Consider the following 26,739-nt stretch of genomic DNA (forward strand, 5'->3'; position numbering starts at 1 on the left):
GAACGGAACAGGAGGTCGGCGCAGGCGACATCACCGACACCACGTGTGCGCCCCGGGCACACCGGCCACCGCGGCTGGGCCCTTCCCGCCTCCTTCAAGCGCAGGCCGTGCCGCGGGCTGGGTCCTGCGCAGGGCGCCTGCAGGGGAGGCCGGGCCGTCAGGCGGGGAGGAAAGGACAGAGCCGGAGGATCTGAGGAGCCCGTGGGTGAGGGGCTGGCGGGGCCGGAGGGGGTGAGCTGCAAGGACTGGGGTGGGACCACGGAGGGGACGGGTGAGCCTCGGGGACGCACGGTCACTGGGAGGCCGAGGACCCCCGGGGCTGGCAGGAGGTCTGTGCCCTGGGTGATGCCACTTCTCCTACTTATCTCCTTTTGTGGCCGGGCGCAGTGGCTCACGCCTGTAATCCCAGCACTTTGGGAGACCGAGGCGGGCGGATCACCTGAGGTCAGGAGTTCCAGACCAGCTTGGCCAACATGGTGAAACCCCATCTCTACTAAAAATACAAAAATTAGCCAGGCATGGCGGTGGGCGCCTGTAATGCCAGCTAACTCAGGAGGCTGAGGCAGGAGAATCGCTTGAACCCGGGAAGCAGAGGTTGCAGTGAGCCGAGACTGCGCCACTGCACTCCAGCCTGGGCGACAAGAGCGAGACTCCGTCTCAAAAAACAAACAAACAAACCTCTGAGTCATTTCTAAGTAAAACACTGAAACATTAATTACTAAGCATAAGTTTAAGCTTATATACTTTAGTATCTTATTTTTATTTGGTATAGGAAAGCTAAATATATTTACACCTGTTAATAAAAAAATTTAGGAGATGTATCTGTGTAAAACATGAAATGGTTTTCATCTACAAATACAGTTCAAAATTACTCGCTAAGTTTTTAACTGAAAATTAGGGTCACTAAGTTAACACTGTAATTAATATATGTAACTGAAACTACTAAATATAAGAGAAACAATTCTGTATGTGAGATGTATAAGAAAAGCAGTTTGTTTTTCTTTTGAACATTTCGTGTAGTAATAAGAGACTGTAAAATATTTTTATCTTTTGAGTAAACAGAAAAAAAAAAGAGGGGAAAGAGGGAGAGACATTCTGTTTGCCTCACGCTGTCTTTAGTAGGCCGATTGATTGATTGGGAAACTAAGTCTCCTCTCTGTCATAGTAAAGGTTTTTGGTTTGGGAAATCTCTGAATTACCAATTTGATTAAATGAATGGCTTATTTTACAGTGACCTGTGGTCCTATTTTGAGATTGTTTTAAGCCTCTGATATTTGACTTCCCAAAACCAAATTTCAAATCCTAACATTAAGAGTTTTTTTCACCTGAACTAACTTAGATATAACGAATAGGAACCCCAAGAAGTCTAAGGGAGATGTATGAGGCTTATGTGGTACGTTAAAATCATACAGGAAGCATCGTCAAATGTGGGATGCTGTTGGAGTTATATTTGTATAAATGTATTAACATATGTTCCAAAATTGTATGAGATTCCTAAAAATTCTGACATATCTTGGTATATGTTATCAGTCATGATTACGATTATATGTTAAACTGTTTTAACCACAGAAGTAACCAAATTCCCTGCCAATCCTGTCTTCACCCATGGCTGCTCTGTCTTTTGTCATCCGCAGAAAATTACTGTTTTACTTTGATTCTTCTGAAAATGCAGTTTAAGGTCGGGCACAGTGGCTCATGCCTGTAATCCCAACACTTTGGGAGGCTGAGGCGGGTGGATCACTTGAGGTCAGGAGTTTGAAACCAGCCAGGCCAACGTGGTAAAACCCTGTCTCTACTAAAAATACAAAATTTGCTGGGCATGGTGGCTCATGCTTGTAATCCCAGCTACTTGGGAGGCTGAGACAGGAGAATCGCTTGAACCTGGGAGGCGGAGGTTGCAGTGAGCCAAGATCGTGCCACTGCACTCCAGCCTGGGCAACAGAGCGAGACTCCATCTCAAAATAAATAAATAAATAAAATAAAATAAGCTACAGTCCGAAATTTGCATTTTCTTCACGGAAATTCATGGAAAGGACATTGACAAGTATACAGACTTCTGATAACTTAGGAGATCACACCAGTAGACCAGATAAAAACTTCCAGGACTCTTATTTAAAAGCTGATGCAGTCATGAGGATTGCTAACCCAACATCATACAGAAAAAAGCAGCCGGGCGTGGTGGCTCATGCCTGTAATCCCAGCACTTTGGGAGGGTGAGGCGGGTGGATCACGAGGTCAGGAGATTGAGATCATCCTGGCTAACATGGTGAAACCCCGTCCCTACTAAAAGTACAAAAAATTAGCCGGGTGCAGTGGCGGGCCCCTGTAGTCCCAGCTACTGGGGAGGCTGAGGCAGGAGAATGGCGTGAACCCGGGAGGCGGAGCTTGCAGTGAGCCGAGATTGCACCACTGCACTCCAGCCTGGGCGACAGAGCGAGACTCCAACTCAAAAAAAAAAAAAAAAATACAAAAAATTAGCCGGGCGTGGGGGCAGGCACCTGTAGTCCCAGCTACTCTGGAGGCTGAGGCAGGTGAATGGCGTGAACCCGGGAGGCGGAGCTTGCAGTGAGCCGAGATTGCACCACTGCACTCCAGCCTGGGCAACAGAGCGAGACTCCAACTCAAAAAAAAAAAAAAAATACAAAAAATTAGCCGGGCGTGGGGGCAGGCACCTGTAGTCCCAGCTACTCTGGAGGCTGAGACAGGTGAATGGCGTGAACCCGGGAGGCAGAGCTTGCAGTGAGTGAGCCAAGATCGCGCCACTGCACTCCAGCCTGGGCAACAGAGCGAGACTCTGTCTAAAATAAAAAATAAAAAAAAAAAAAAACCCAGCAAATTACATAGAACTGAACTGACAGAGGCCTGAAATGCTTTTTATGATTTTTTGTTGTTATTGAAACCTTGCTGACTTTTTATATTTCGTTTTCCAGAGTCAAAAAACCTTTTTCTTTCTGAGCTATTTATAGCTACAGCAACTGGGTGACATATACTTTTGTGAGCAAAACTGAAACATTTGTCTTTTTCTCTACCTGATTTCTCAAAAATCTGGAAGCGATTCATGAGTATTCTTATTTTATGGCAATGTAGTTCTTTGCATGAGTTCAGTAAGAATCTGTTTTCCTTGTAACAGGACACAATTGAAGACCCTGGTTATTCTACCAAGGCTTGGACTGGGATGACGTAGTTTTGGATATGACCAGATTGCTTTGAGGAATCGAGGTTCGCTTTATAGAGCCAACAAAAAGCCCCTTGGGACGACTGGACTGGTGCCCGGTTTACATAGTTCCCTTACAAGGTTCTTGGCCTTGAGGTAAGGAAAGAATGTCACTTTCTGACAGATCCAGGAACTTCAAGGTAGTTTGGGACCTGGAGGACAGACATTCATCCCCCAATTCATACAGGTATTATACATACACTGTGATGGGGAGCCATTGGCTTGGCTTCCTAGACATGGGAAGTGTTTGTTTGCTTTAGAGACAGGGTCTCGCTCTGTCACCCAGGCTGGAGTGCAATGGTACGATCATAGCTCACTGCAGCCTCCATCTCCTGGACTCAAGCGATCCTCCCATCTCAGCCTCCTGAGTAGCTGGGACTACAGGTGAGCACCACTATGCCCAGGTAATTTTTAAATTTTTTGTGGAGACAGGGATCTTGCTATGTTGCCCAGGTTGGTCTCAAACTCCTCCCAAAGTGCTGGGATTACAGGCATGAGCCACCATACCCAGCCTGCAAGTGGCTTTTGAAGGTCTATTCTGACCCTCTTGTAGATCATAAGCAGATGTGTGGGGTATGTCTCCCTCAAACGCTGTTATGACGCCAGCACATTACCTGTCTGATGTGGGGAAAAAAGTCTGAAATTCCTTATGGCAAAGTTCCAGCCAATTTAGAAAGGAGCCTATATGGCCAGTCACCACTGTTGTTGTACTTTAGGCAAATAATCAGGCCAAATATAATCCTAAAATTTATTTTACAAGTAAATTGGTCTTACCAAGATTTATCTTTGGTAGAAATGGGGAAGTAGAGAAAAATTATGTTTCAGAGAAAAACTATAGCATACCTGTTACTGGATTCTAGCCCTGATCATTGTATTTTTTATTTTCCTACAATCTGGACTAAATCCTGAACAATCTTCTGGCTACAAGTCTCAAAGAAGAACCTGGCTGGGCACAGAGGTTCACACCTATAACCCCAGCACTTTGGGAGGCCCAGATGAGAGGATCACTTGGGCTCAGGAGTTCGAGACTAGCCTGGGCAAGGTGTCAAGACCTAGTCTCTACCAAAAAAATTTAAAAATTAGCCGGTCCTGGTGGCAAACACCTGTATTCCCAGGTACTCGGGAGGCTAAGACAAGAGGATCCTTTAAGCCCAAGAGTTGAAGGCTGCGATGAGTGGGAATTGTGCCTCTGCACTCCAGCGTGGGTGACAGAGCAAGACCCCATTTATAAATAAATAAATAAAAAGAAAGAAGAACATGGATTTTAGTTTCTTCATGTTTTTAGTTGTCTCCCTAATGGAACAGGTTTGTTTTTTTCATCCTGGCATACAAATTGGTTATAGTCCTATGTGTTACTTCTGAGAAAATTAAAATTAATGGTGTTCCTAAAAACTAGAGATGATTCAACAGGTGACAGCAGTTGTATAAATTAATGACTTCACTGAGACCTCATGTTTGCCACCCTGTAATGCCATTCCAATTCAGTTTGTGGTGTTCTTAAAAAAAAAATCCTCCCTGAAATGTCTCCTCTTTCCCTGCTTGGCATGGGACAGGACTATGTGGGAATGAGCCTTCCCAGCAAGAGGGAACACTTTGACCCTCAGATTTTGATAATCAATACTTTCAAGAAGAAAGATTTTGATCAAAAGGGGGGTAAATGAGAAAGAAAAAATCATTTATCTGAGGAATGCAAAGCCCTTTTAAACTGCGGGCCCAGAAAGCCTGATGTTAAGTGCCAGAAAGCATTTCAAATGAAACCGCAGCCCCTCACTACCCCTTGAGCCAAGTAACTTCCCGCTGATGACACCAAGCCGTGGCCAATCGCGAACCAATGCCATTTCTACAAGCCAGTGAGCTCCTGGGCAACGTTCGAAACCACCTGCTCTCCGACGGGCTCTGTTTTCTTTAAAAACCTGAGCCTCTGTCTTGTTCTCCGTTGCACCCGGTGACCCAGGCCGCCCTCGACCTCTGTGCCTGAATAAACCCACCGGGCACCACATTCTGACCCTTTTAATTATTTTAGGTTGACAACTAATACAGGACTCAGCGCCGGTGGGCAGGAAGCCAGGGCCCCTGCAGGGAGGCGCCCGTCCTTTCTCCCGGGGAGGGCAGGGCGGGCGCGCGCGTCCCACCGGGAGCGCCTCCTCCTCGGCGAGGGAGCGAAGGGCCTCCGGGTCCCGTGATGTCCTTGCTCGGAAGGCGCGGAGGAGGGCAGACCCCGCGGGACAGGGCGGCGGGGTCGCCGGGGTCGGCTCAGCTCCCCGCGGCGTCCGGCTGCCTGGCGGCCTCCGGAGCGGGGCCCTGCGAGAGAACGCACCTTCCCCGCCCCATTGGAGCCTCAGTTTCCCCACCCCGGGAGAGCCGGCGGCCCGCCCCCGGCTCACTCCCAGCTGCGGCCCTCACCTCAGGACGCGCACCCGGCCGGGCCCCGCTCTGCCCTCGGCGCCCAGGCCGCCCACCTGGCCCGCGCGGCCCGGGGTCGCTCACCTGCGGGGCCGGGGCCAGGGCCGCCCCACACCGTCCACGCCCGGCGCGGAACCTTGGCCCGACCGCAGCGGCTGGTCCGGAGGGCTTTATCCGGCGCACCGAGGCCAGCGCGCGCGGGGCTACGAAGCCTGGCGCACAAAACTCCCGGCGGAAGTCCGGCCGGGGCGGGGGCCGAATGGGAGGTGGGCGAGGCCTGAGGGTCTGGAATGGGCGTGGCCGTTTCGGGCGGGGGCGTGGCCTTACGGGGAGGGGCGGGCGTCTGCCGCCAGGGGGCGCCGCGGGGCAGCAGGGTTGCACCTGGCGCTCGGCGCCCGCTCCTCTGCCGGCCTCCGAGACCCCGCGACCCCGCAGCCCCGCGCCGCCGCCTGGACCCGGCCCCGGCCCCGGCCCCAGCCCCTCCGCGGGATCCCGGCCCCTCCTCCAGCGCCGCCACGGGCCGCCATGGCCTCTCTGGGGGACCTGGTGCGCGCCTGGCACCTGGGCGCGCAGGCTGTGGATCGCGGGGACTGGGCCCGCGCCTTGCACCTCTTCTCGGGCGTCCCGGCGCCGCCCGCCAGGCTGTGCTTCAACGCGGGCTGCGTGCACCTGCTGGCCGGGGACGCCGAGGCCGCGCTGCGGGTGAGCGGGGCGTGGGGAGGCCGGTGCGGGCGACGCCTCCGCCTGGAGCCCCTGGGGAGGGCCCTGCGCCCCTCCCCGACGGTCATGGGGTCGCCCTGCCGCCCCCGACCCAGCGAACGCCCCGGCAGGTGGGAGCCGAGCAGTGGGGGCCGCACCTGAACTGAGCGAGGCCGGGCTGGGGGGCGCGGCGGTCACCGGGAGAGGCCAGGGCCCGAGGGTGACTCACACCGGGAAGCGGGAAGCTGCTGGGCTGGGTCAGGCCCGAGGGGCCGCCCTGCCCTAAGGGGAAAGCGTTGCGCCTGTGGTCATGGCCGGGAGACCGGGTCAGTCTCCCCCTCTGAGCCCTCAGCCGTCCCCCAGCCCACTCCCCGAAACAGCCAGGAGTCCAGGGTGCCAGGGTGCAGCGGCCGAGGCCCTGCACGGAGCCTGATGCCCTTCCCGTGCCCGCTCGCGTTCCGGGGCCACCTGTTCCTGCGCATCCCAAACGCCAGCGCTGCCCACCTCCGCTCAGTCCCAAGCACCCTGCAGAAGCAGGCAGGTGCCCACGGTTATTGAGGCTCGGTGACGGCAGCGATGAAAAGGAGAGGGAACTGCGAGCCGTGGGAGGGTCTCCACGCCCCTGACTCGCAAAATATCCCCCTTGGAGGAGACTGGGCAAAGCGCATGAGACCCCCCTCTCTTGTGTCTTAAAGCTGCGTACAAATTTACAATCACCTCCATAATTATTTCATTTTTTTGTTTGTTTCAAAGATGGAGTCTCATTCAGTCACCTAGGCTGACTCGAGTGCGGTGGCACGATCTCGGCTCACTGCAACCTCTGCCTCCCGGGTTCAAGCAATTCTCCTGCCTCAGCCTCCCTAGTAGCTGGGAGTACAGGCGCCCACTACCACGCCTGGCTAATTTAGTATTTTTAGTAGAAACGGGTTTCACCATGTTGGTCAGGCTGGTCTTGAACTCCTGACCTTAGGTGATCCACCCTCCTCAGCCACCTATAGTGGTGGGATTACACACATGAGCCACCTTGTCTGGCCCACAATGATTTCATTTTAAAATGTTATCCAAGAAAGGGAATGTAATCATTAGACACCAGGTGGTTTGCAACAAATCCTATGTCTGGGGCTAACCCAGTCACCTCGTGCTTGTGTGCCTGGTTTCACTACAGAGAGGGGACACAGTGAAAGTCAATACGACTAACCCACAGCATATGCATGTTAGGGATATGGGAACTTAAGAAAGCAGACGGAACAGCTATGATTCATAGAGCCAATCATGTGAGGGGCAGGCCAGGGTACAGAGGGTGTCGCTGGAACTGCTGTCTCTTGGTAGGAGCCTTGCGTGACGTTTGGGGCAGACAGGTGGGTTCTGCCGGCCCTGAGCAGCCTCCCCACATCAGGGCTGCGTGCCTGTGCTCAGCCGCCACACTTCACACCTGTGTGAACTCGGTTCAACGACAAGCCCCCCACTCAGCCAGATTTGTGAAAGAGAGACCGTAGCACCCTTCCTGTCACACACATTTAACTGATGGCCACGGTCCCTGTTCAGAATGTTGTGTGTCCTTTCTGAGTCTGGTTTAAGGAAGAGCTGTGCTTTACACACAGATAAACACATGAAGACGTGTGTTGTTCTTTCTGATTCTAATAGATTTCTAGTGTGTCATTTTGCATGAACTATCAAAAAAGGATTTTTATTTTATTTGTTTTTTGAGACGGAATCTCGCTCTGTCTTGCAGGCTGGAGTGCAGTGGTGCGATCTCAGCTCACTGCAACCTCTACCTCCTGGGTTCAAGCGATTCTCCTGCCTCAGCTTCCCGAGTAGCTGGGACTACAGGCGTGTGCTGCCATGCCCGGCTAATTTTTGTATTTTTAGTAGAGACGGGGTTTCACCATGTTGACCAGGCTGGTCTCAAACTCCTGACCTCAGGTGATCCACCCGCCTCGGCTTCCCAACATGCTAGGATTACAGGCGTGAGCTGACATGCCCGGCCTGTAATGCAGTTCTTTAGCTGGTGACTCTGGGATCTGGGCTGTGTTATCTCATCTCCAGTATGTGACAGCCAAGGTCGCCTGAGGTCAGGAGTTCGAGAATCTCTTGAACCCAGAGGCGGAGGCAGCAGTGAACCAAGATGAAGCCACTGCACTCCAGCCTGGGTGACAGAGCGAGACCCCGTCTCAAAAAAAAAAAAAAAAGGATTTTTAAAAGACAAAAATCTTGCATAACCCCACTCCCCAGAGGTAACTATTATTAACATACCGGAACACTTTTTTCTGGCCTCTGTCCTTGTGCTCATGGTAAACAAATCGGTTTTAGCAGCACCTCAGTGGGCTCTGCGCCCTGGATGGGTTGGGGTTGGGTGGGCTGCGGCAGCCTGAGTGGCGACAGCCCTGCCCAGGCAGGGGCTCCGAAGGTCCCTGGACAGGAGCAGGAGGGGCTGTGGGGGGTCCCCAGGGGCTGATGGAATTTTGTGGCCCTGTCACCCATCACTCTGTATCTGGGATGCTGCGTGACCAGGTTACAGACCTTGGCATCCCGTGGGCATTTTTGTCCCCAGGCATTCGACCAAGCCGTGACCAAGGACACCTGCATGGCGGTTGGCTTCTTCCAGCGAGGAGTGGCCAACTTCCAGCTGGCAAGGTGAGTACAGGGCTGCCTTGTTCCTTCTCTGACAGCCCTTTGTTTCCCTGCAGAGTCCACTCCTGCATCTCCTTCTCCCTCTCCACCCGCTCCCTCCTCTTGCCCAGCCCCTCCTCCATGGTTCCTGGCTCCAGGGAAACCTGGGCTGAGACTGAGGCCCTCGCCTCTGCTGAGCGCCACCCTTGGACACAGGTGGTCAGGTCCTCACTGCTTACCTGGGCTCTCTGCAGCATGTCCCTTCCTAAAGGAGGAATGAGGGAAGGGAGACCATGGGGACTGCAGACCAGGCCGTGCCTCGGCCTCTCTGCTAGACGCTCATAGGCGCCATCCCAGGAGGGCAGGCTCTGTGGGGAAGTGGATCACAGTCCCAAGAGCCTTGCAGTCCTGCAATATCAAAACCCCTGAAATCTAAAATCCCAAAAAATATAATTTTAGAAAACATAAAGTTCTGTAAAACATATTTATTTACTTTTTAAAAATTGTTTTGAGAAGGAGCCTTGCTCTGTCATCCAGGCTGGAGTGCAATCGTGTGATCTCGGCTCACTGCAACCTCTGCCTCCTGGGTTCAAGCGATTCTCCTGCCTCAGCCTCTCAGGTAGCTGGGATTACAGGCGCCCGCCACCACGCCTGGCTAATTTTCTTATTTTTAGTAGAGACTGGGCTTCACCATGTTGGCCAGGCTGGTCTCGAACTCCTGACCTCAGGTGATCCACCCGCCTCGGCCTCCCAAAGTGCTGGGATTACAGGAATGAGCCACCTCGCCCAGCCTATTTACATGTTTTAAAGGGATTTATTTGAGAAACAAAAACACAACAGAACCCTTCATTGGCCGATAAAATAGACAAAAATAACATCCATATTTTTTCAAGCACAAATTCATGCACGCTAGCGACAGGCTCACGGGTGTGAGAACTATGAGCAGATGAACAGTGCTCATGAGGAGCTAGGTCAGAAGGGGGAAGACGTAGGTGCGTAGACTCTGGCTGGTGATTGTGTGCACCTGGCTTTATAACTGGTCATCAAAGCACCAAGATGAACAACCCATCTTCTAACAAGATCCATCAAAGGCTTCAGGGACCACCACATACGCAGTCGCCCAGAGAGCCAGGATCTCGAGACGTTTTACCTTTCAGAAAGGCAGATGAACGAAAAAGCCATTTCTTCCTTTACTGAGGAGTCCCAGCATTCGGGATTATGGCTGTGGGACTGTCCCTTTCTGGATTACGATCCAGACCCCTCTGGGGCAGCCTCTCCTTCAGATCGGCACGGGAAGCCGGCCTGGAGGAGAAGCCTCTCTGGCAGGCGCTGGGGAGCTCCCAGCAAGGCTTGGAAGGAGGCTCAGAGTTTGGAGGGGGAGCCCCCATGGGGTGGGGGGCCTGAGAAGCAGGAGGGAAATAACCAGGGCTCTCTGCACAGTTCAGAAGTGAGGCCTGGGGGTGGGCAGGGGCCCAGGAAGCTGAGTCTGAGCTGGGAAAATGCTGGAGCCCCAGCACACAGTGACCCCCACACACATGTGCATGGAACCCTGGCCCACCAGACCTGAGTATGGAGACCTAGGCACCGCACTGCCCTCCCTCAGGTCTCCTTGGAACCAGGTGTTGGGGGCGGCTGGAGCGGGGATGGTGTGAAAGCTGCCTAACCCCAGCCCCGTCTCCACCCTGTGCTGCTGAGGGGACCCCGGCTGCCCACAGGTTCCAGGAGGCTCTGTCTGACTTCTGGCTGGCCCTGGAGCAGCTGAGGGGCCACGCTGCCATTGACTACACACAGCTGGGCCTGCGGTTCAAGCTGCAAGCGTGGGAGGTGAGGCCGGGCAGGGCTCACTGTGCTGCTGGCTGTGGGGCGTCCACAGGCGGCAGCACCGTCACAGCAGGGCCCTGTGGACTGGGAGCACCTCTGGCCGAAGCTCTTGGTGCCATGGAATCCCCTGGCCACTCCTTGACCCGCAGGAGGTTCTGGTGGCAGTAGAGGTGGAGGGACCATTTTGTGCCATTTCAGGCCACTGGGGGTGGCTCCACCCAGGAGGAGGGCAGAGGCGAAAGGCTGCTGGTGGGCAGGGAGCAGGCAGGGGGTCGTGCCCACCCTCCACTGTGCCCCCAGCCCTTTCCTGGCTGCCTGGAACGTGTTGGCACCGAGAGAGGGGTGCTGAGAGGGTCCCCCCACCAGACCCCGGAAATGCACCACCCTGAAGCCTTCTGGGAACAGCATTGTCTTAGGACGAAAAGATGGAAGGGAAAGCCAACTGGTGTGGGTCTGGAGCCAGGTGGGGGCCTGCCAGCCCAGGACACAGAGCGGTGCAGGGGAGGGGCTGGGTGGGGGGATTGGGAGAGGAGCTGGGTGGGGGGACTGGGGGAGGGCCTGGGTGGGGCATCAGGCTCCTGCCATCACCTTGGCCCCACTCCCAGGTGCTATACAATGTGGCGTCGGCACAGTGCCAGCTGGGGCTCTGGACAGAGGCGGCCGGCAGCCTAAGGGAGGCCATGTCCAAGTGGCCGGAGGGGTCCCTGAATGGCCTGGACTCAGCCCTGGACCAAGTGCAGGTGAGGAGTGCCAGCCCGGTCATGGTTTTGGGCCGGTGCCTACCACAGCCCCTCAAGACCAATTTCATGAGATGAAGAAGCTTCTGGAGGGAGATGGCCCTAGTGCCCAGTTTCGGGTGCCAGGCGGGGGCTTCCTGTGGCCTGCGGGAAGGGGGTGGGGGGCCCGAGCGGCCCCTTCTGCTCCAAGGCACAGGGGCTCTGCAGCTGCAGGCCTGGTTGGTCACCCCGTCTGCATCTGCTGGATACCCACCCCCTCCAGAGACGGGGCTCACTGCCGCCACGGCAGGTCCCCAGGGGCGAGGTCTTCCGGCCCCACCGGTGGCACCTGAAGCACCTGGAGCCCGTGGATTTCCTGGGCAAGGCCAAGGTAAAGGTGGGGGCGGTGTCCCGGGGCATTGCGGCTGGTGCTGAGCCCTCGAACTGTGTTCCCAGGGATGGGGGGTGTGCAGTCCAGGCCACCCTGAAGGCCAGGAGGGTAGAGAATGGCCCACAGCCATCCTCAAACTGGCGCCCACGGCAGGGGGGCGGTGCCCCAAATGGGGCTGTGACCTTGGAGGCAGAGCCCACTAGAGCCGGCTGCATTGGAGGGGGCTCCAGCTCTTCCCACAAGGACCCTGTAGGTGCCACCCTGCCCCCAGACCGGGCCGTGGCCACAGCCACTGCCTTGCCCCCTCCCAGAGTCCCCGTGTCTCTCTGCATCCTTTTGTGCCTTTGTGTCCCTGCCACAGACAGCAAGGTCCCGGGGGGGTGCCTGTGTCCCTGCCACAGACAGCGAGGTCCCGGGGGGTCCCTGTGTCCCTGCCACAGACAGCGAGGTCCCGTGGGGTGCCTGTGTCCCTGCCACAGACAGCGAGGTCCCGGGGGGTCCCTGTGTCCCTGCCACAGATAGCGAGGTCCCGGGGGGTCCCTGTGTCCCTGCCACAGATAGCGAGGTTCCGGGGGGTCCCTGTGTCCCTGCCACAGATAGCGAGGTCCTGGGGGGGGTCTCCCTATGTCCCTGCCACAGATAGCGAGGTCCCGGGGGGGTGCCTGTGTCCCTGCCACAGATAGCGAGGTCCCGGGGGGGGTCTCCCTGTGTCCCTGCCACAGATAGCGAGGTCCCTGGGGGGGTCCCTGTGTCCCTGCCACAGATAGCGAGGTCCCGGGGGGGTCTCCATGTGTCCCTGCCACAGATAGCGAGGTCCTGGGGGGGTCTTCATGTGTCCCTGCCACAGATAGCGAGGTCCCGTGGGGTTGCCTGTGTCCCTGCCACAGATGGCGAGGTCCCGGGGGGGGGGTCTCCCTGTGTCCCTGCCACAGTGAGGTCCCGGGGGGGTCTCCCTGTGTCCCTGCCACAGATAGCGAGGTCCCTGGGGTGGGTCCCTATGTCCCTGCCACAGATAGCGAGGTCCCCTCCATGTGTCCCTGCCACAGATAGCGAGGTCCCTGTGGGGGGGTCCCTATGTCCCTGCCACAGATAGCGAGGTCCCTGTGGGGGGGTCCCTATGTCCCTGCCACAGATAGCGAGGTCCCCTCCATGTGTCCCTGCCACAGATAGTGAGGTCCCGGGGGGGTCTCCCTGTGTCCCTGCCACAGATAGCGAGGTCCCTGTGGGGGGGTCCCTATGTCCCTGCCACAGATAGCGAGGTCCCGGGGGGGTCTCCATGTGTCCCTGCCACAGATAGTGAGGTCTCACGGGGGCAGGGGCTGCAGTCCGACAGTCTGGGCCACGTCACGACCACACTTGGGTCAGAGCCAGGCAGCACCCCTAAAGTCACAGGAATGGGGAGCTGCTCACCCCCAAAGTCAGGGAGCAAAACATGGTGGAGAAGAAGAACTCCTGGTGGGCAAAGAGTGGGTCACCCTTGCCTGGCCGCGCGCCTGGCTGGCCACACCCCATTGACTGGCCATGCCCCCTCAGTCATATGCGCTGTGCCCAGGCCGACCCCTGTGTCATCCAGTGCAGCTGCCCAGCGGGGGAGGCCTAGGGGTGGGCGAAGCCGGGCTCTGAGCTGTTAATGCATTAACTTAGAGTCCGCATATCACAGTAGAGTGCTGTTTATAAGAAACAAAAATGTTTTTAAAGTTGTGCTAAAAATAAGTTAACATTGCAGCAGATGTTTTTCTCCATCAGACATTTCCCTCCATGGTGGTCTGGCAGACGGGGGCCGGGCATGGGCAGCTATCATCCAGCCCCTGGGGACTTAGAGCTGCGGGGCGCGGTTGGGCAGGCTGCAGGGAGCAGACCCCGCTGGGCCGCTGATCCCTGACCCAGCGCCCCCACTGTCCCCGCCAGGTGGTGGCCTCTGCCATCCCCGATGACCAGGGCTGGGGCGTGCGCCCTCAGCAGCCACAGGTGGGTTTGCGGCCCCTCAGACCCCTGCCTGGCCTCAACCAGCTTTCTGGGAAAGAAAATGCTGCACAAGCTCTGAGCCCTCCTGGGGCCGCAAAGTTCCTCTGATGGGAGGTGTGGGGTGGCCGTCCCATCCCTGTGTGAGACCTGGGGAAACCACTCTTCAAGGTTCGGGAGGAGGGAGGGTGGCCCCCGACCCTTAACCAGAGCGAGGTTGTTGCTTTGTGTCCACAGGGACCAGGAGCGAACCATGATGCCAGGTAGGAGGGGCCGGCTAGGCCCTGCGAGCGTGTCCCTTTCCTGCTCGGCAGAGGCCCTCCACATGGGGCCACGTGGGCGGGGCACAGGAGGGCACTCAGATGGGCAGGGCCTGAGAGCCTCCCTCCTCTCCCTAGGTCCCTAATCATGGACTCCCCAAGAACTGGCACCGACCAGGGCCCCCTCAATGCAGAGACAGAGGTCGGTGCTGACCGCTGCACGTCGACCGCCTACCAGGAGCAGGTGCGTGAGCCTGGGCCTCTTCCCCTGCTGGGGGTCGGCGCTTCTGCTGCCTCCACGGACCGGGGACCACAGTGGGACCAACATGAGGGTGGAGGGAGCAGCTCACTGTGGGGTAGACGGGGCCGGGCTCACCCGTGGTCCTGGCCCAGCCCAGCCAGATGGGAGGGTGCCTGGCTGTACCCGAGGCGAGTGGGCAATCGGCCATCAGGACAGGAGAGAGGTGGTGTCCAGTGGAGACATCCAGGTAGCCCTGCAGGCCCTCAGCCCCCAGGACCACCTCAGCTTGGCCACGGCCCCTCCCCTCCCACTGAGCTGCAAGTGACCAGGAGTGACCCAGCTGGGGACAGGCAGCAGGCAGGACAGCTCTGGAGGGGCCCCAAGGCTCCCGCCCTCCCCATGGGGGCCCAGCAGCAACCCCATCCCCCCTGTCCTCCCAGACACCTGTGGCACCTGGGGAGAGGCGGAGGAAGGCAGGAACCCCAGCTGCTCCCAGGGTGGCAGCCGTGGGCAGAGGCTCTGCTGCAGGATCCGGGAGGCACAGAGGAGGGACCTGCGTTTCACGCTGGGCGCATCTGAGGATGCGAGCAGGAAGCAGGCCCGGCACTCTCTCTACGGATGCCCACTCCCAGTTTAACCATGGCATCCCGGGCACAAGGGCGCCCTCCAAGCTGTGCTCCACTAATTCCCTCAGGGTTTGGAACTATTTGCCCAGTTCCCACAATGGGCCTTTAAGCCCTCGTCCTTCCTAACTTAAGGCAACTTCAACCATCTGATAAATCTAATAATAAGTTACAATCGAGGCCGGGCACAGTGGCTCATGTCTGTAGTCCCAGCACCGTGGGAGGCTGAGGTGGGAGGATTGCTTGAGCCTGGGAGGTGGAGGCTGCAGTGAGCCATGACAGCGCCACTCCACTCCGGCCTGGGCAAGAGAGCGAGACCCTGTCTAAAAAAAAAAAAAAAAAAAAAAAAAAAGCCAGGCGCAGTGGCTCACGCCTGTAATCCCAGCACTTCGGGAGGCCGAGGCAGGTGGATCACAAGGTCAGGAGATCGAGACCATCCTGGCCAACATGGTGAAACCCTGTCTCTACTAAAAATACAAAAAATTAGCTGGGCGTGGCGGCGGGCGCCTGTAGTCCCAGCTACTCAAGAGGCTGAGCCAGGAGAATGGCGTGAACCCAAGAGGCGGAGCTTGTAGTGAGCCGAGGTGGCGTCACTGTACTCCAGCCTGGGCGACAGAGCGAGACTCCATCTCAAACAACAACAACAACAACAACGCCTGACCCTCAGGGTCTAGCAAGCGCTGGGCTGTGACTTTGTGACTTGCAGGCGGTGAACTCGTCCCCTGCTCAGTGCCCAACTCAGGGCACACGGTTAACGTCGAGCCCACACAGAGGCTGGGGGCCAGGGACTGGGTCCTCAGCTTCCTGGGGTCACTGGGGAGCCCACCCACCTGGAGCTGCCACCTCGGTGGGCCTGGGGGGACGGGGTGCTCCTTCCTGGTGACAGGCAGCCTCTAGGTCTGCAGGGACCCAGCCCCATCCTAAGGCAGCCGACTTGTGGCCAGTGCCCTGAATTCAACGCCCACAGGCCGCCTGCTGGGCGCTGGCCGGGCACACAGGCCACACCCTTGCTGTGGGCTCTGCAAGGACAGTACTGGCCTCCAGCACCTGACCACCCCAGCCCACCCAGCCTGTGCTTCTCTTGCAGAGGCCCCAGGTGGAGCAAGTTGGCAAACAGGCTCCTCTCTCCCCAGGTATGGGGGTCCTCAGCGGTGGGGTCCCTGGGTGAAGGAGGAAGCTGCTGGTGTGTGGGTGCCGGCTGCCCTCTACCCACAGGGCCCATTTTAGTGGGAGTGGCCGTGTCACTCTTGCTCTGTCTTACAGGGCTGCCGGCGATGTGGGGGCCTGGCCCCGTCCACTGTGAGGACCCTGCGGGTGCTGGGGTAAGAGGTTCCAGACTCTTCACCTGTCAGTCACCTGAGGGAGGCCGAGGCCAAGCCCCATCCCTCAGAATCAAGGCTTGCAAGCCCCCCTCACCTGCCCAGTCTCTGCCCACACCTCTCGGGCTGAAGACGGCCGTGACCAGGCCCTGAGCCTCAGCGGCCATCCCTCCCGCTCCTGCCTGGCCCCAGGGAGCATGTGCGGGGGGCTCCGAGCCCCTGGTGACCGTCACCGTGCAGTGCGCCTTCACCATGGCCCTGAGGGCACGAAGAGGAGCCGACCTGTCCAGCCTGCGGGCACTGCTGGGCCAAGCCCTCCCTCACCAGGCCCAGCTTGGGCAACTCAGGTGGGCCAGGAAGCCCCTGGTGGCTGCAGTGGAGCTGGGCACCCCCCCAACTGAGGCAGCTGCTGGAAGGGGGGTGGCAGAGGTCACCGCCCTCCCTGCAGACCCTACCCAGGAGGCCCCCTCTGAGGAATCTCTTTGCAGTTACCAAGCCCCAGGTGAGGAAGGGCACTGGGTCCCCATCCCCAAGGAGGAGTCGCTGCAGAGGGCCTGGCTGGACACAGCTGCCTGCCCCAGGGGGCTGCAGCTGCAGTGCAGGGTGAGCCGAGGGCGGTGCAGGGGCAGGGGCAGGGGCCCCCTGAGGGGCGGTGGAGCCCCCTCCTCCCAGTGCCCGGCCCGACCTGCAGCCCACTTTCCTGCCTCAGGGAGCCGGGGGCCGGCCGGTCCTCTACCAGGTGGTGGCCCAACATGGCTACTCTGCCCAGGGGCCAGAGGACCTGGGCTTCCGACAGGGGGACACGGTGGACGTCCTGTGTGAAGGTAGGGTGGGCATGGCCCTTCCCAGGCAGCACCGCAGTGCCCGGGGTGTGGGGGGCTCAGGGCTTGGCCTGTGCCGTGAGCAGACATGGCACCCAGAGGCCACGCCTGGGTAACGCCCTGCACAGCCCAACGTTCCCCTTGCAGTGGACCAGGCGTGGCTGGAGGGCCACTGTGACGGCCGCATCGGCATCTTCCCCAAGTGCTTCGTGGTCCCCGCCAGCCCTCGGATGTCAGGAGCCCCCGGCCGCCTGCCCCGATCCCAGCAGGGAGATCAGCCCTAGCAATGCTGTGTCCACGAGCTTTAATAAAAACAACCCCCACTGCAGTCTAACCCTCCAAGTGGGTGTGGGAAGCCGGGCTGGCCCAGCAGAAGCCCCCAGGCCTGGACTCCATCTATCCGCGCAGACAACAACAGGGAGAGCGGGGGTCCAGGCGGGGCAGCTCCCTCCCCTCCGCCCCTCTCCGCCCCTCCTGAGGCCCCGTCAGGAGCAGGACCCCTGTGCCTCCGTGGTCTTGCTCTGTTTGCAGGCAGCATGTGGCCCTGCAGTCACACAGCCTGGAGACACCACGAGTCCTGGCGGCCTGCGTGCGGAAAGGCACCTACGGCCCTGGAAGCCCAGTTGCGGAAGGCGGGGGGCGGGCAGGGACGCCGGGAGGGGAGGCCGTGCAGCCTCTGTGGCCAGCATCACCCTGACGGTGCCCTGGAGGTGGCTGTCACCTGACCGTGGGCAGAGCCACAGAGCAAGGCCCCACGGCGCTCAGGGCTCAGGAAGCCTCCGGCGTCCGGGACACAGCCGCCTGTGGGCTCTGTGGGGGCCACCTCCGCCTTCCCACTAGTCCTGCAACCAGAAGAGCTGGACCGAGGCAGCCCCCACCACCACCACCAGGGCCAGCACCATGAACACCACTTTGGCCACCCAGATGCCGTCGCTCGCTGCCCACCGCTGAGCCGGCGCGTCGGCCGGGATCATCCCGGTCAGGTTCAGCATGTAGCCCAGTGTCCAGCCAATGTCCACACCGCCCGCCTGCGGGACACACGGCTGCTCAGGGCTGCGGGGCAGCTACCCCAGGACCATGACCTGCCCGCGCCCACGCCCTGCCCACGCCCAGGGGAGGCAGTCACCTGCTTTCGGAACTCGAGGCTGGGCCAGGTCTCCTCGCTGAACCCGTAGCCCTCATGCAGGAGGGTGAGGATGTACAGGCCTGAGGCACAGTAGTCCCGCAGCCAGCGGTCCTGCCCAGGGTAGCTGGCTTCCACCTGGGGCCCAGGAGGCCAAGAGGCCAGGTGAAGGCCCCTGATCCCCAGTCATGCGGGGACCGCCCCATCTGCCCTGGCCAACCTGAGCACACAGGCAACAAGAGGGTGCTGGCCAGTGGTAGAGATCCCCTCCCTGGCCCCACTGACCAGTTACGTGGTGTGGGCTGCGGTCCCCTCTTGGCGGGCCAGAGGCTGGGCCCAGCTGCAGCCGTGGCCACAGCCTCCTACCTGGAGTGGCACGGCCTGGAGCTGTCCTCCGCTCTTGCCTCCCCTGGCCCTGCTGGCCGCGCTGCCCAGAATGAGGCTCCAGCATCCTGCCCGGGGCAGCCCTGCACCCTCAGGGACCCTCGCTGCAGCCAGGGAGCCCAGGGCCCACCCACCAGTTTCCAGGGCCTCTGGCAAAACTCCCAGATGGTGGCGTTGACCGTGCTCAGGGGCTGCCCGGAGGTGAGATTCAGGAAGTGGAAGGTGTAGTAGAAGTTGGAGAAGGCCTGAGTGAGAGGGGAGGCGGCTGTGCCTTAGCTGTGGCCACGCTGGGTCAGATCCCCACCCCACCCGGGCTCCCAGAGCTCCCAAGAGCCCCCAAGGCCCCTCCTGGGCCTGCTGGAGTCAGACAGGCACCTGAGGCCCCACAAGGAAGCCTGGACCCCTGGTGGGGGCAGTGTGGGTGCTCACATAGAACTGGCCCTGCAGCGGGGGCTGGTAGACCCCGTTGAAGGCACAGTCCTCCTGGCCCTGGCAGCTGGAGAAGTTGAAAAGTTCCCGGATGGCTGAGACGCAGGCCCCAGGGTTGCCTGTCCCTTCAACTGTGAGGTTCTGGGGGAGGCTCAGCGGGGGTGTGGTGTGGACACAGGGTGACTCATACAGCGGGGCCAGGGCCAGTGTGGTCTGGTAGCCGCTGAGGTAGCACGGGTGACGGAGCAGGGCAGCCGGGCGGCTCTGCAGAGGGCAGGGAGGCCTGAGCACCAGCCCCACACCTGCAGCCCTGTGCACCCTCCCCGGGGCCGGATGACCCACACCAGCCCCAAGCCCATAGCCCTGTGCACCCTCCCCGGGGCCGGATGGCCCACGCCAGCCCCGCGCCCATAGCCCCCTGCACCTTCCCCGGGGCCGGATGACCCACACCAGCCCTACATCCATAGCCTGTGCACCCTCCCCGGGGCCGGATGACCCACGCCAGCCCTACACCCATACCCCGTGTGCCCTCCCTGGGGCCGGATGACCCACACCAGCCCCGTGCCCATAGCCCTGTTCCCACAGCCCCGTGCACCCTCCCCAGGGCCAGCTAACCTGCACCAGCCCCACAAGGAGCCTGCTCAGCATCTGGTCCCGTCCAAAGCAGAGGTAGCTGTGAGTGTAGACGCTGTAGTCGGAGCCGTAGAGGCGAAAATCGGCCTGGGTGCTCTTGTCCAAGATGGGGCCCCCAGGCACGAACGTGATCTGGGTGGAGGCCCCCCCCATGTCCAGGGCGCCCACCAGCGTCTCCTCCGGAGGCTGGATCCATTCTCCAGTGAAGGAGTACTGGGCACAGAAGGGGCCACTCAGCTGGGAGCAGCCACCCGGACCCCGCCCCAGTCAGCCAGCCCCAGACACCAGCCCCTCGCAGACCAGCCCCCGCCCTCAGGCTGCCTGTGGCACCTTGACCAGCGTCCCCAAGCCGTAGTTGACAGTGATCCAACCAAAGGCACCTTCGTCCTGCCCGGCCAGGAGCTCAGCACCCCAAAAGTCCACGGGAGACCGGCCCAGGACCTGGGTGATTGCTGCAAAGATGTCCCTGGCCTGAGAGCTGTTCTTCTGGCTGGGCACAGAGGACCAGGGGCTGGAGCTGGCTGGAAGCCTGGGCCCGGCCCCACCCTGCCTGCCACGCTGGCTGAGACCATGGCTTCTGCAGCCACTCCCCGTGGGTGCTAAGGCCATGCCTGCCTCACCTGAGCAACCTCATGCCAGCCGTGGCCCCCAGGAACGTGGGTGTTTTCCGATGCTGGGCCTCTGGGATCAGCACCAGAGCCTCCTCCAAGCAGCCCTGCAGGCTCTCACCAGCCTGCGCAGGATTAGAAGTGTAGGAGGAGATTCCAGGCCCTGGAACAGTCCCCGGGGACAGAGCTCCAGACCCCGCAGGCTGGCTGGGCTGAAAGGCAGCCCCCAAAGACGTGACCACCTCCTGACCCCTGGTGTGGCCACCAGCCAAGGGCTGCGTGGAGCGCTCAGGCTGGAGGAAGCAGGAAGGACCCTAACCCAGAGCCTCTGGAGGGGGTGTGGCCCTGTCCACACCTTGTTTTCAGACTTCTAGAATGCTGAGAAATAAGCTGCTACTGTTTTAAGCCCCCACTTTGTGGTAATTTGTTACCAGAGCCCCCAGGAAACAAATTCGGGGCCTCCTGTTTTCCCCTCAGGATCCTGGAGTGCAGGCACCCCTGTAACTACCAGCCTCGGCCGCCAGCACCACATGGTGCCAGGGTGGGGAGCACCAGGGGCCAGAGGGGGTCAGGGCTGGAGGCAGCAGACGCTGGGCAGACCCAGGCCAGGCCATGAGAATCTGACTGCTCACCAGGATCAGGCAGGGAGGTCCCCAGAGTGCCACCGCGTGAACTCAGGCTCCGGCCCAGCACCCATGCCTGGCGTGTGAGCTCGGCCAAGTCACTGAACCTCTCCAAACCCTTTCCTTTCCATGCAGCTGGGAATCCCAGCCAGGCAGCGACGGGCAGGTCCCAGCACCCATGCCTGGTGGGTGAGCTCGGCCAAGTCACTGAACCTCTCCAAACCCTTTCCGTGCAGCTGGGAATCCCAGCCAGGCAGCAACGGGTAGGTCCCAGCACCCATGCCCATTAACTGCCCGCTAACCTTCCACCTGACAGGCCAGGGCCTGGCTGACCACACCCGTGCCATTCTCCTTGTTCGCCGGCCACTGATACAGGAAGAGGGACGTGTGGGAGGAGCCCGCATCAAACACGATCCCAAACTGGGGAGACAGTGGGATGAGTGGGAGGCAACACCTGTGGACCCGGCCCGGCCTCCCCTGCCGGCAGGGACGCACCTTGATGTCTGTGGGCAGGAGCACGCTGGTGGCCTCCACCAGGAGGAGAATGAGTGCAGTGAGGCCTGAGACCCCCGAGGCCCCCAACAGGGCCAAGAAGACCTGCTCCTTCCGGGACAGCCCCATGGTGCAGGTGGTACTGGTTCCTGCGGGGGGACAGCTGTGGGCACCCAGGCTGCACTTGGTGTCCCCATCCCACCCTCCAGAGGCAGAGGCTTCGCTTCCCATCTCCCTGGAGATGCACCCCTGGACAGCCACTCGCCTTAGAGGCATCCCCGGGGCTCAGACGGCCTCCCGTGGCCTTAGAGGCATCCCCGGGGCTCAGACGGCTCCTGTGGCCAAGGACCACTCCCCAGGAACCACGCCTGCCAGGGGTGCCACAGGCATCAGAGGGCTCTGTGGGAGGGGGGCGGGGGGCAGCAGGGGCCTCGTCTGGGGACACAGCCCCAGCAGGACCCAAGTAGCCCCCCTCGGACTCCCTTGGATGGGACTCGCGGAGCTGCCCCCACCATGTGATGGGGCCACCCTGTGTCCCCACCCCTCGGTCCTGCCTCTCCCGTGCCACCCTCCCCAAGAGCAGCCACAGCTCCAGCCTGCACTGGGGGCCCAGGGCTCTGCCTCCTCTCTGTGGCCCCCACCCCAGGCTCTCCCAGGGTGGGGGTTTCTCTCTGGAGCCCTGAGGGGACTGTTGCCGAGGGGCTGTGGTTGAGTCCAAGGTGAGGCCAGTCATCCTAGGAAGCCGAGTGTGAGGCTTCTTAACGACATCGGTTTCTCTGGAAATCCAGCCCAAGACTTCTCTAATCTGACTCTGCACCTTCTTAGCTGGCGCCAGATGGCCCCTGGACGGGAGGTGGACCCAGGAATGCCATCTGAGGGGCCTGGGCTTCTCTAGCCCTCTGGCCAAGGTGTCCACCTCCTCCTCTGCCCAAACGCCCCGCAAGGGTCTCAGCTCTCAAACTACCCCAGGCTGACCCTGTGCCCCATACAGCCCCACTTCACACGGGTACCACTGCCCAAAGGAGTGGTCAAAGCCAGAAACTGCCTGCCAAGGTCCCGGCACCTGAACCCCATGTGACTGTGTCCTGTCGTGTTCCCCCGGGAAACGTTGCACCCACACTGAGTGGCAGGCGCGGGTGCTGCCCTGGTCCTGACCTGGGGCTCCTGGGCACGTGGAAAGTGGGACACGCTGTGGAGTCCTCACGCAATTCTGTATGTTGGGGGGATATAACCCCATTTTAAGGAGGATAGATGACAGAGGCTCAGAGAGGACAGGAGGCCAGTCCAGCCCAGACAGGGCCCAGCCTGTGTCCCCAACCAGCACCCAGGCACAGGCCACCTCATAGGGACAAACAGGTGACAGGGGCCAGGAACATAGGGACTCCACACCCAGAAGATGTAGCCACCTGAGACCCCCAGGCCTGAGCCTCCAGGTAGGCAAAGAGGATGGAGCAACCTCTCCCACACTCAAAAGACCCCCCCAGACCAGAACAGCCTCCCAGATCAGAACAGCTCCCCAGACCAGGACACCCCCTCAGACAGAACAGTCCCCCAGACCAGGACAGCCACCCAGACCAGGACAGCCCCCCCAGACCAGGAGAGCCACCCCAGACCAGGAGAGCCCCCCAGACCAGGACACCCCTCAGAACAGTCCCCGAGACCAGGACAGCCCCCCCAAACCAGGACACCCCCTCACACAGAACGGACTCCCAGATCAGGACAGCCCCCCAGACCAGGACAGGCCCCCCAGGACATCCCCTTGGGCCCTCACCTGGGCTGGCTGCCCACTTCCCGGAGCGGCAAGGAGGAAGCTGTGCTCAGGCGTGTCTGTGTCCGCGCACCTGGCGTCCAGCCTCTCCCTGCCCCTGGGTCCAGGACAGCTGGGGTGGGAGGGGACGGGCGGGGCGGTGACAGCCTCGGGCGATGCGCTGTGCACCTGGCTCCAGGGCCCGCAGGCTGAGGCCAGCGCCCAAGGTCGCCCCGCCCACTCCACCTTCGGGTCCCCCGCCCAGGGTCTCCCCGCATCCCCCACCCGCGGGTCTCGGCGCCCAGGGTCGCCCCGCCCCCGGGGGGGTGGGAGGCAGGAGAGGGAAGCTGAGGAGGGGCCTGGAGCTGCGAGGGGCAGAACTCCGGGACCCCGCCCCGCACGGCCTGCAGCCGCGCTCTTGACCCCGGCCCGGACTTTACCCCCCGCGCCGCCCGGCCCGGGCAGGTCGGAGTCAGGTGACCCCGAAGGTCCAGGCCCAGGGCGGGGGCGGAAGCGCCTGCAGCCCCCGCGGCGCCGGTCGTTTTCCACTTGCAGCCACTCTGCTTTTCCCGCTCGCCGTGGGTCCCGGGGCCGCCGCCGTCGGGGTTCCGGCCTCTGAAGCGGCTCAGGGCTGGGGGCGGGGGGGGGGCGGGGAGGGGCGGGGAGGGGCGGGGCCGGGGCTGGGTGGGGCTGGGGGTGTTGGGGGCGGGGAATAGGGTGGGGGAATGGGGGGGCGGTGAATTCCTTTCTGTGTGAGATCCAAGAACCCTCTTGGGGTCTGAATAGGGACTCTCCTTACAGGTAGCGTATTTGGTGTCATGTTTGTGCATTTTTGTGCTTTTTCTTGGTGATTTCACTGTTTATAATGGCCTCTTAGCATAGTGCAGAAATGCAAGAAGGCTGAGATGCACTTTACAGAGAAAACACACATTGGATAAGCTTCATTCGTGCAAGAGTTAGCGCTGTTAGCCATGAGTTCAATGTTAGTGACACAATACATATTAAATAAGGTGCCCTTAAACAAAAATACACATAAAAGAAGGTTTTATTAATATATTGATCATTTAACAAAAATGTGACCAGAAGCTTGCAGGAATGTAACTTTGCATTTCCCTTAGGAGCAATAGTTTAGCATATTCTTTAATTCAGTGTTTGCAGCAACTTTATACCACTAGCTGCCATGGGTAGTAAGAATCAAATGTGTTTGTTGAGGATTTTTGCAGTTGTGTTCAACAAAGTTGCATAGTTTTCTTTTTTAGTCCTGGTTTCTGTATGGGGATAATGCTGGGCTTATAAAATGAGTCTGGGAAGTTGTCCTTCTTTTTTTATTTTTTTGAGATGGAGTCTCACTCTGTCACCCAGGCTAGAATGCAATGGCGCAGACTTGGCTCACTGCAACCTCCACCTCCCAGGTTCAAGCGATTCTCCTGCCTCAGCCTCCAGAGTAGCTGGGATTACAGGTGCCTGCCACCATGCCTGGCTAATTTTTTGTATTTTCAGTAGAGACAGGGTTTCACCATGTTGGCCAGGATGGTCTCAAACTCCTGACCTTGTAATCCACCAGCCTCGGCCTCCCAAAGTGCTGGAATTACAGGCGTGAGCCACCGCGCCCAGCCAGCTGTCCTTGTTTTATTTTGTGGAAGGGATTTAAATAATTTGTATTAAATTTCTTCTTTAAATATTTTGTATAATTTGGTGGTAAAACCATCTGAGCCAGTACTTTCCTTTTTAGAAAAGTTTTAAAGTACAAACTCAGTTTCTTTAATAGTTAATAGGATTGTTCAAGTTGTCTATTTAATGAGTTTTGGTAGTTTGTGGCTTTCAAAGAATTGGTCCATTTCACCTAAGTTGCTAAATTTATGTGAATACAATTATTCATAGTACTTCCTGGTTATCCTTTTAATGTCAGTAGGGTCTGTAGTGATAACCCTCCCATTCCTCATATTGGTAATTTTGTCCTCTGTGTCTCTCATCAGTGTTGCTAGCTAGAGGTCTATCTAGCTAGAGACTCCGTCTCTCTCTGTCACCCAGGCTGGAGTGCAGTGGCCGGATCTCAGCTCACTGCAAGCTCTGCCTCCCGGGTTCACGCCATTCTCCTGCCTCAGGCTCCCAAGTAGCTGGGACTACAGGCATGTGCCACCACGCCCGGCTAATTTTTTGTATTTTTAGTAGAGAACAGGGTTTCACCGTGTTAGCCAGGATGGTCTCGATCTCCTGACCTCGTGATCCACCCACCTCGGCCTCCCAAAGTGCTGGGATTACAGGCATGAGCCACTGCGCCCAGCCGGTTTTTGAATTATTTTAATTCTGCTCTTACATGTATTTCCTTTCTTCTGCTTGATTTGAGCTTATATTGCTCTTCCTTTTCTGGTTTCTTAATGCAGAAGGTTAGATTATTGACTTGAACCTTTCTTTTTTTCTAATGTAAGCGTTTGTGCTATGAATTTCCCTCTAAGCACTGTTTAGCTCTCTCAATTTTTAATATGTTGTATTTTCATTTTATTCAGTTTAAATATATATATAAATAAATATAAATAAAAATAAATTAAATATATAAATATATATAAAAATAAATATATATAAATATATAATAAATAAAAATAAATAAATATAAATATAAATAAATAAATATATATCTAAATATATATGTATAAATAAATGTATATAAATAAATACATAAAAATACATATAAATAAATATATATATATTTTTTGAGACGAAGTCTCACTCTATCGCTCAGGCTGAAGTACAGTGGCACAACATAGGCTCACTGCAACCTCCGCCTCCCAGGTTCAGGTGATTCTCCTGCCTCAGCCTCCCCAGTAGCTGGGATTACAGGCATGTGCCACCACGCCCAGCTAATTTTTTTGTATTTTTAATAGAGACAGAGTTTCACCAGGTTGGCCAGGCTGGTCTCGAACTCCTGAACTCAGGTGATCCGCCCGCCTCGGCCTCCCAAAATGCTGGGATTACAGGCGTGAGCCACTGGGCCCAGTGGCAGGATCATAGCTCACTGCAGCTGTGAACAACTTAGCTCAAGCAATCCTCCCTCCTTAGCCTCCCAAGTAGCTGGGACCACAGGCATGCATCACCATGCCCGGCTGATTTTTTTTTTTTTTCAGTAGAAATGGGGTTTCACCATGTTGCCCAAGCTTCTTTCAAACTTCTGTGCTCAAGTGATCCATCCGCCTCGGCCTCCCAATGTGCTAGGATTACAGGCGTGAGCCACCGGGCCCAGCCTTTGCTGAGACTTTCTATTCTAACATTTTAAGTGCTCACAATGTCTCAGTTGGGCACTACTATAATAGCTACTTTAAAGTCTTCAGGCCGGGCATGGTGGCTCACACCTATAATCCCAGCACTTTGGGAGGCCAAGGCAGGAGGATCACTTGAGGCCAGGAGTTCGGGACCAGCCTGGTCATTCCCAGAACCACCACTGGGGGGCATACGTGTGACTAGACCAGAGGGTGCCCCAAAATCTTGGAGAAAAACTGACCTTGGACCAATAGCCACTGAGGCTGAAACTAAAACAGCAATGTTCACCATAGGCTAAAAGGAAGACTCCGAGTCTCATATTAAGTAAGAGTCAAAATATTACAAACCAGGCCGGGCGCGGTGGC

The 26,739-nt window shown here is 58.2% G+C and overlaps 3 protein-coding genes and 1 pseudogene across 33 annotated transcripts in view; 2 read left to right on the forward strand and 2 right to left on the reverse strand.

The window, feature by feature from the left end:
• Nucleotides 1-5,846, reverse strand: part of EXD3 (exonuclease 3'-5' domain containing 3) — a 119,565-nt gene extending 113,719 nt beyond the window's left edge. For 13 of the 16 annotated variants that reach the window (XM_054500300.2, XM_054500299.2, XM_054500293.2 and 10 more), the window contains exon 1: nt 5,702-5,839. The gene's annotated coding sequence lies outside the window, so the exon portion shown is untranslated. Of the gene's footprint in view, nt 1-5,617 lie in introns of all 16 variants that reach the window. The other 3 variants (XM_054500282.2, XM_054500283.2, XM_054500304.2) reach the window with 3 other exon arrangements.
• Nucleotides 70-17,408, forward strand: NOXA1 (NADPH oxidase activator 1). 10 transcript variants are annotated; one of them, XM_054500312.2, is made up of 14 exons: nt 70-205; nt 3,131-3,310; nt 8,868-8,950; nt 10,642-10,750; nt 11,353-11,487; nt 11,747-11,854; nt 13,763-13,822; nt 14,054-14,079; nt 14,215-14,320; nt 16,028-16,073; nt 16,204-16,262; nt 16,452-16,862; nt 16,969-17,083; nt 17,228-17,408. In XM_054500312.2, exons 3-14 carry the CDS (start codon nt 8,901-8,903, stop codon nt 17,362-17,364), a joined length of 1,362 nt encoding a protein of 453 aa, XP_054356287.1. In that variant the 5' UTR covers nt 70-205; nt 3,131-3,310; nt 8,868-8,900; the 3' UTR covers nt 17,365-17,408. The 10 variants fall into 10 exon arrangements, with proteins under 10 accessions (XP_054356287.1, XP_063506198.1, XP_063506196.1 ...); XM_054500311.2 differs by lacking the exons at nt 70-205; nt 3,131-3,310 and adding an exon at nt 5,986-6,319 and having other exon boundaries at nt 16,452-16,606; nt 16,748-16,862; XM_063650128.1 differs by having other exon boundaries at nt 8,868-11,487; nt 16,452-16,606; nt 16,748-16,862.
• LOC129044827 (small nucleolar RNA U13) lies at nt 3,756-3,838 on the forward strand (annotated as a pseudogene).
• On the reverse strand, nt 17,368-23,699 carry ENTPD8 (ectonucleoside triphosphate diphosphohydrolase 8). Of its 7 annotated transcripts, XM_054500314.2 has the most exons (11): nt 23,144-23,699; nt 22,528-22,582; nt 21,376-22,214; nt 21,183-21,300; nt 20,270-20,420; nt 19,980-20,139; nt 19,632-19,862; nt 19,017-19,280; nt 18,570-18,832; nt 18,207-18,341; nt 17,374-18,108 (listed from the first exon to the last, which is right to left on the reverse strand). In XM_054500314.2, the coding sequence occupies exons 3-11, from the start codon at nt 21,646-21,648 to the stop codon at nt 18,066-18,068; spliced, it is 1,638 nt and encodes a 545-aa protein (XP_054356289.1). In that variant the 5' UTR covers nt 21,649-22,214; nt 22,528-22,582; nt 23,144-23,699; the 3' UTR covers nt 17,374-18,065. The 7 variants fall into 7 exon arrangements, with proteins under 7 accessions (XP_054356293.1, XP_054356289.1, XP_054356292.1 ...); XM_054500318.2 differs by lacking the exon at nt 22,528-22,582 and having other exon boundaries at nt 17,368-18,108; nt 18,722-18,832; nt 21,376-21,521; nt 23,144-23,698; XM_054500317.2 differs by lacking the exon at nt 22,528-22,582 and having other exon boundaries at nt 21,376-21,521.
• Nucleotides 23,700-26,739: the final 3,040 nt, after the last annotated feature.

This window comes from Pongo pygmaeus, chromosome 13 (assembly GCF_028885625.2).
Source record: "Pongo pygmaeus isolate AG05252 chromosome 13, NHGRI_mPonPyg2-v2.0_pri, whole genome shotgun sequence".
NCBI lineage: Eukaryota > Metazoa > Chordata > Mammalia > Primates > Hominidae > Pongo > Pongo pygmaeus.

Excerpts from the sequence above, each read along its gene's own strand:
- NOXA1 (XM_054500306.2), top strand. The coding sequence starts at position 5,908 with ATGGGCGTGGCCGTTTCGGGCGGGGGCGTGGCCTTACGGGGAGGGGCG. Across the intron at positions 11,855-13,762 it reads ATTTCCTGGGCAAGGCCAAG|GTGGTGGCCTCTGCCATCCC; the intron begins GTAAAGGTGGGG and ends TGTCCCCGCCAG. Across the intron at positions 14,080-14,214 it reads GGAGCGAACCATGATGCCAG|GTCCCTAATCATGGACTCCC; the intron begins GTAGGAGGGGCC and ends TCCTCTCCCTAG.
- ENTPD8 (XM_054500315.2), bottom strand. The coding sequence starts at position 21,648 with ATGCCTCTAAGGCGAGTGGCTGTCCAGGGGTGCATCTCCAGGGAGATG. Across the intron at positions 20,140-20,269 it reads GCTGGCATGAGGTTGCTCAG|CCAGAAGAACAGCTCTCAGG; the intron begins GTGAGGCAGGCA and ends CTCTGTGCCCAG. Across the intron at positions 18,342-18,569 it reads TCCAGGCCGTGCCACTCCAG|GTGGAAGCCAGCTACCCTGG; the intron begins GTAGGAGGCTGT and ends CCTGGGCCCCAG.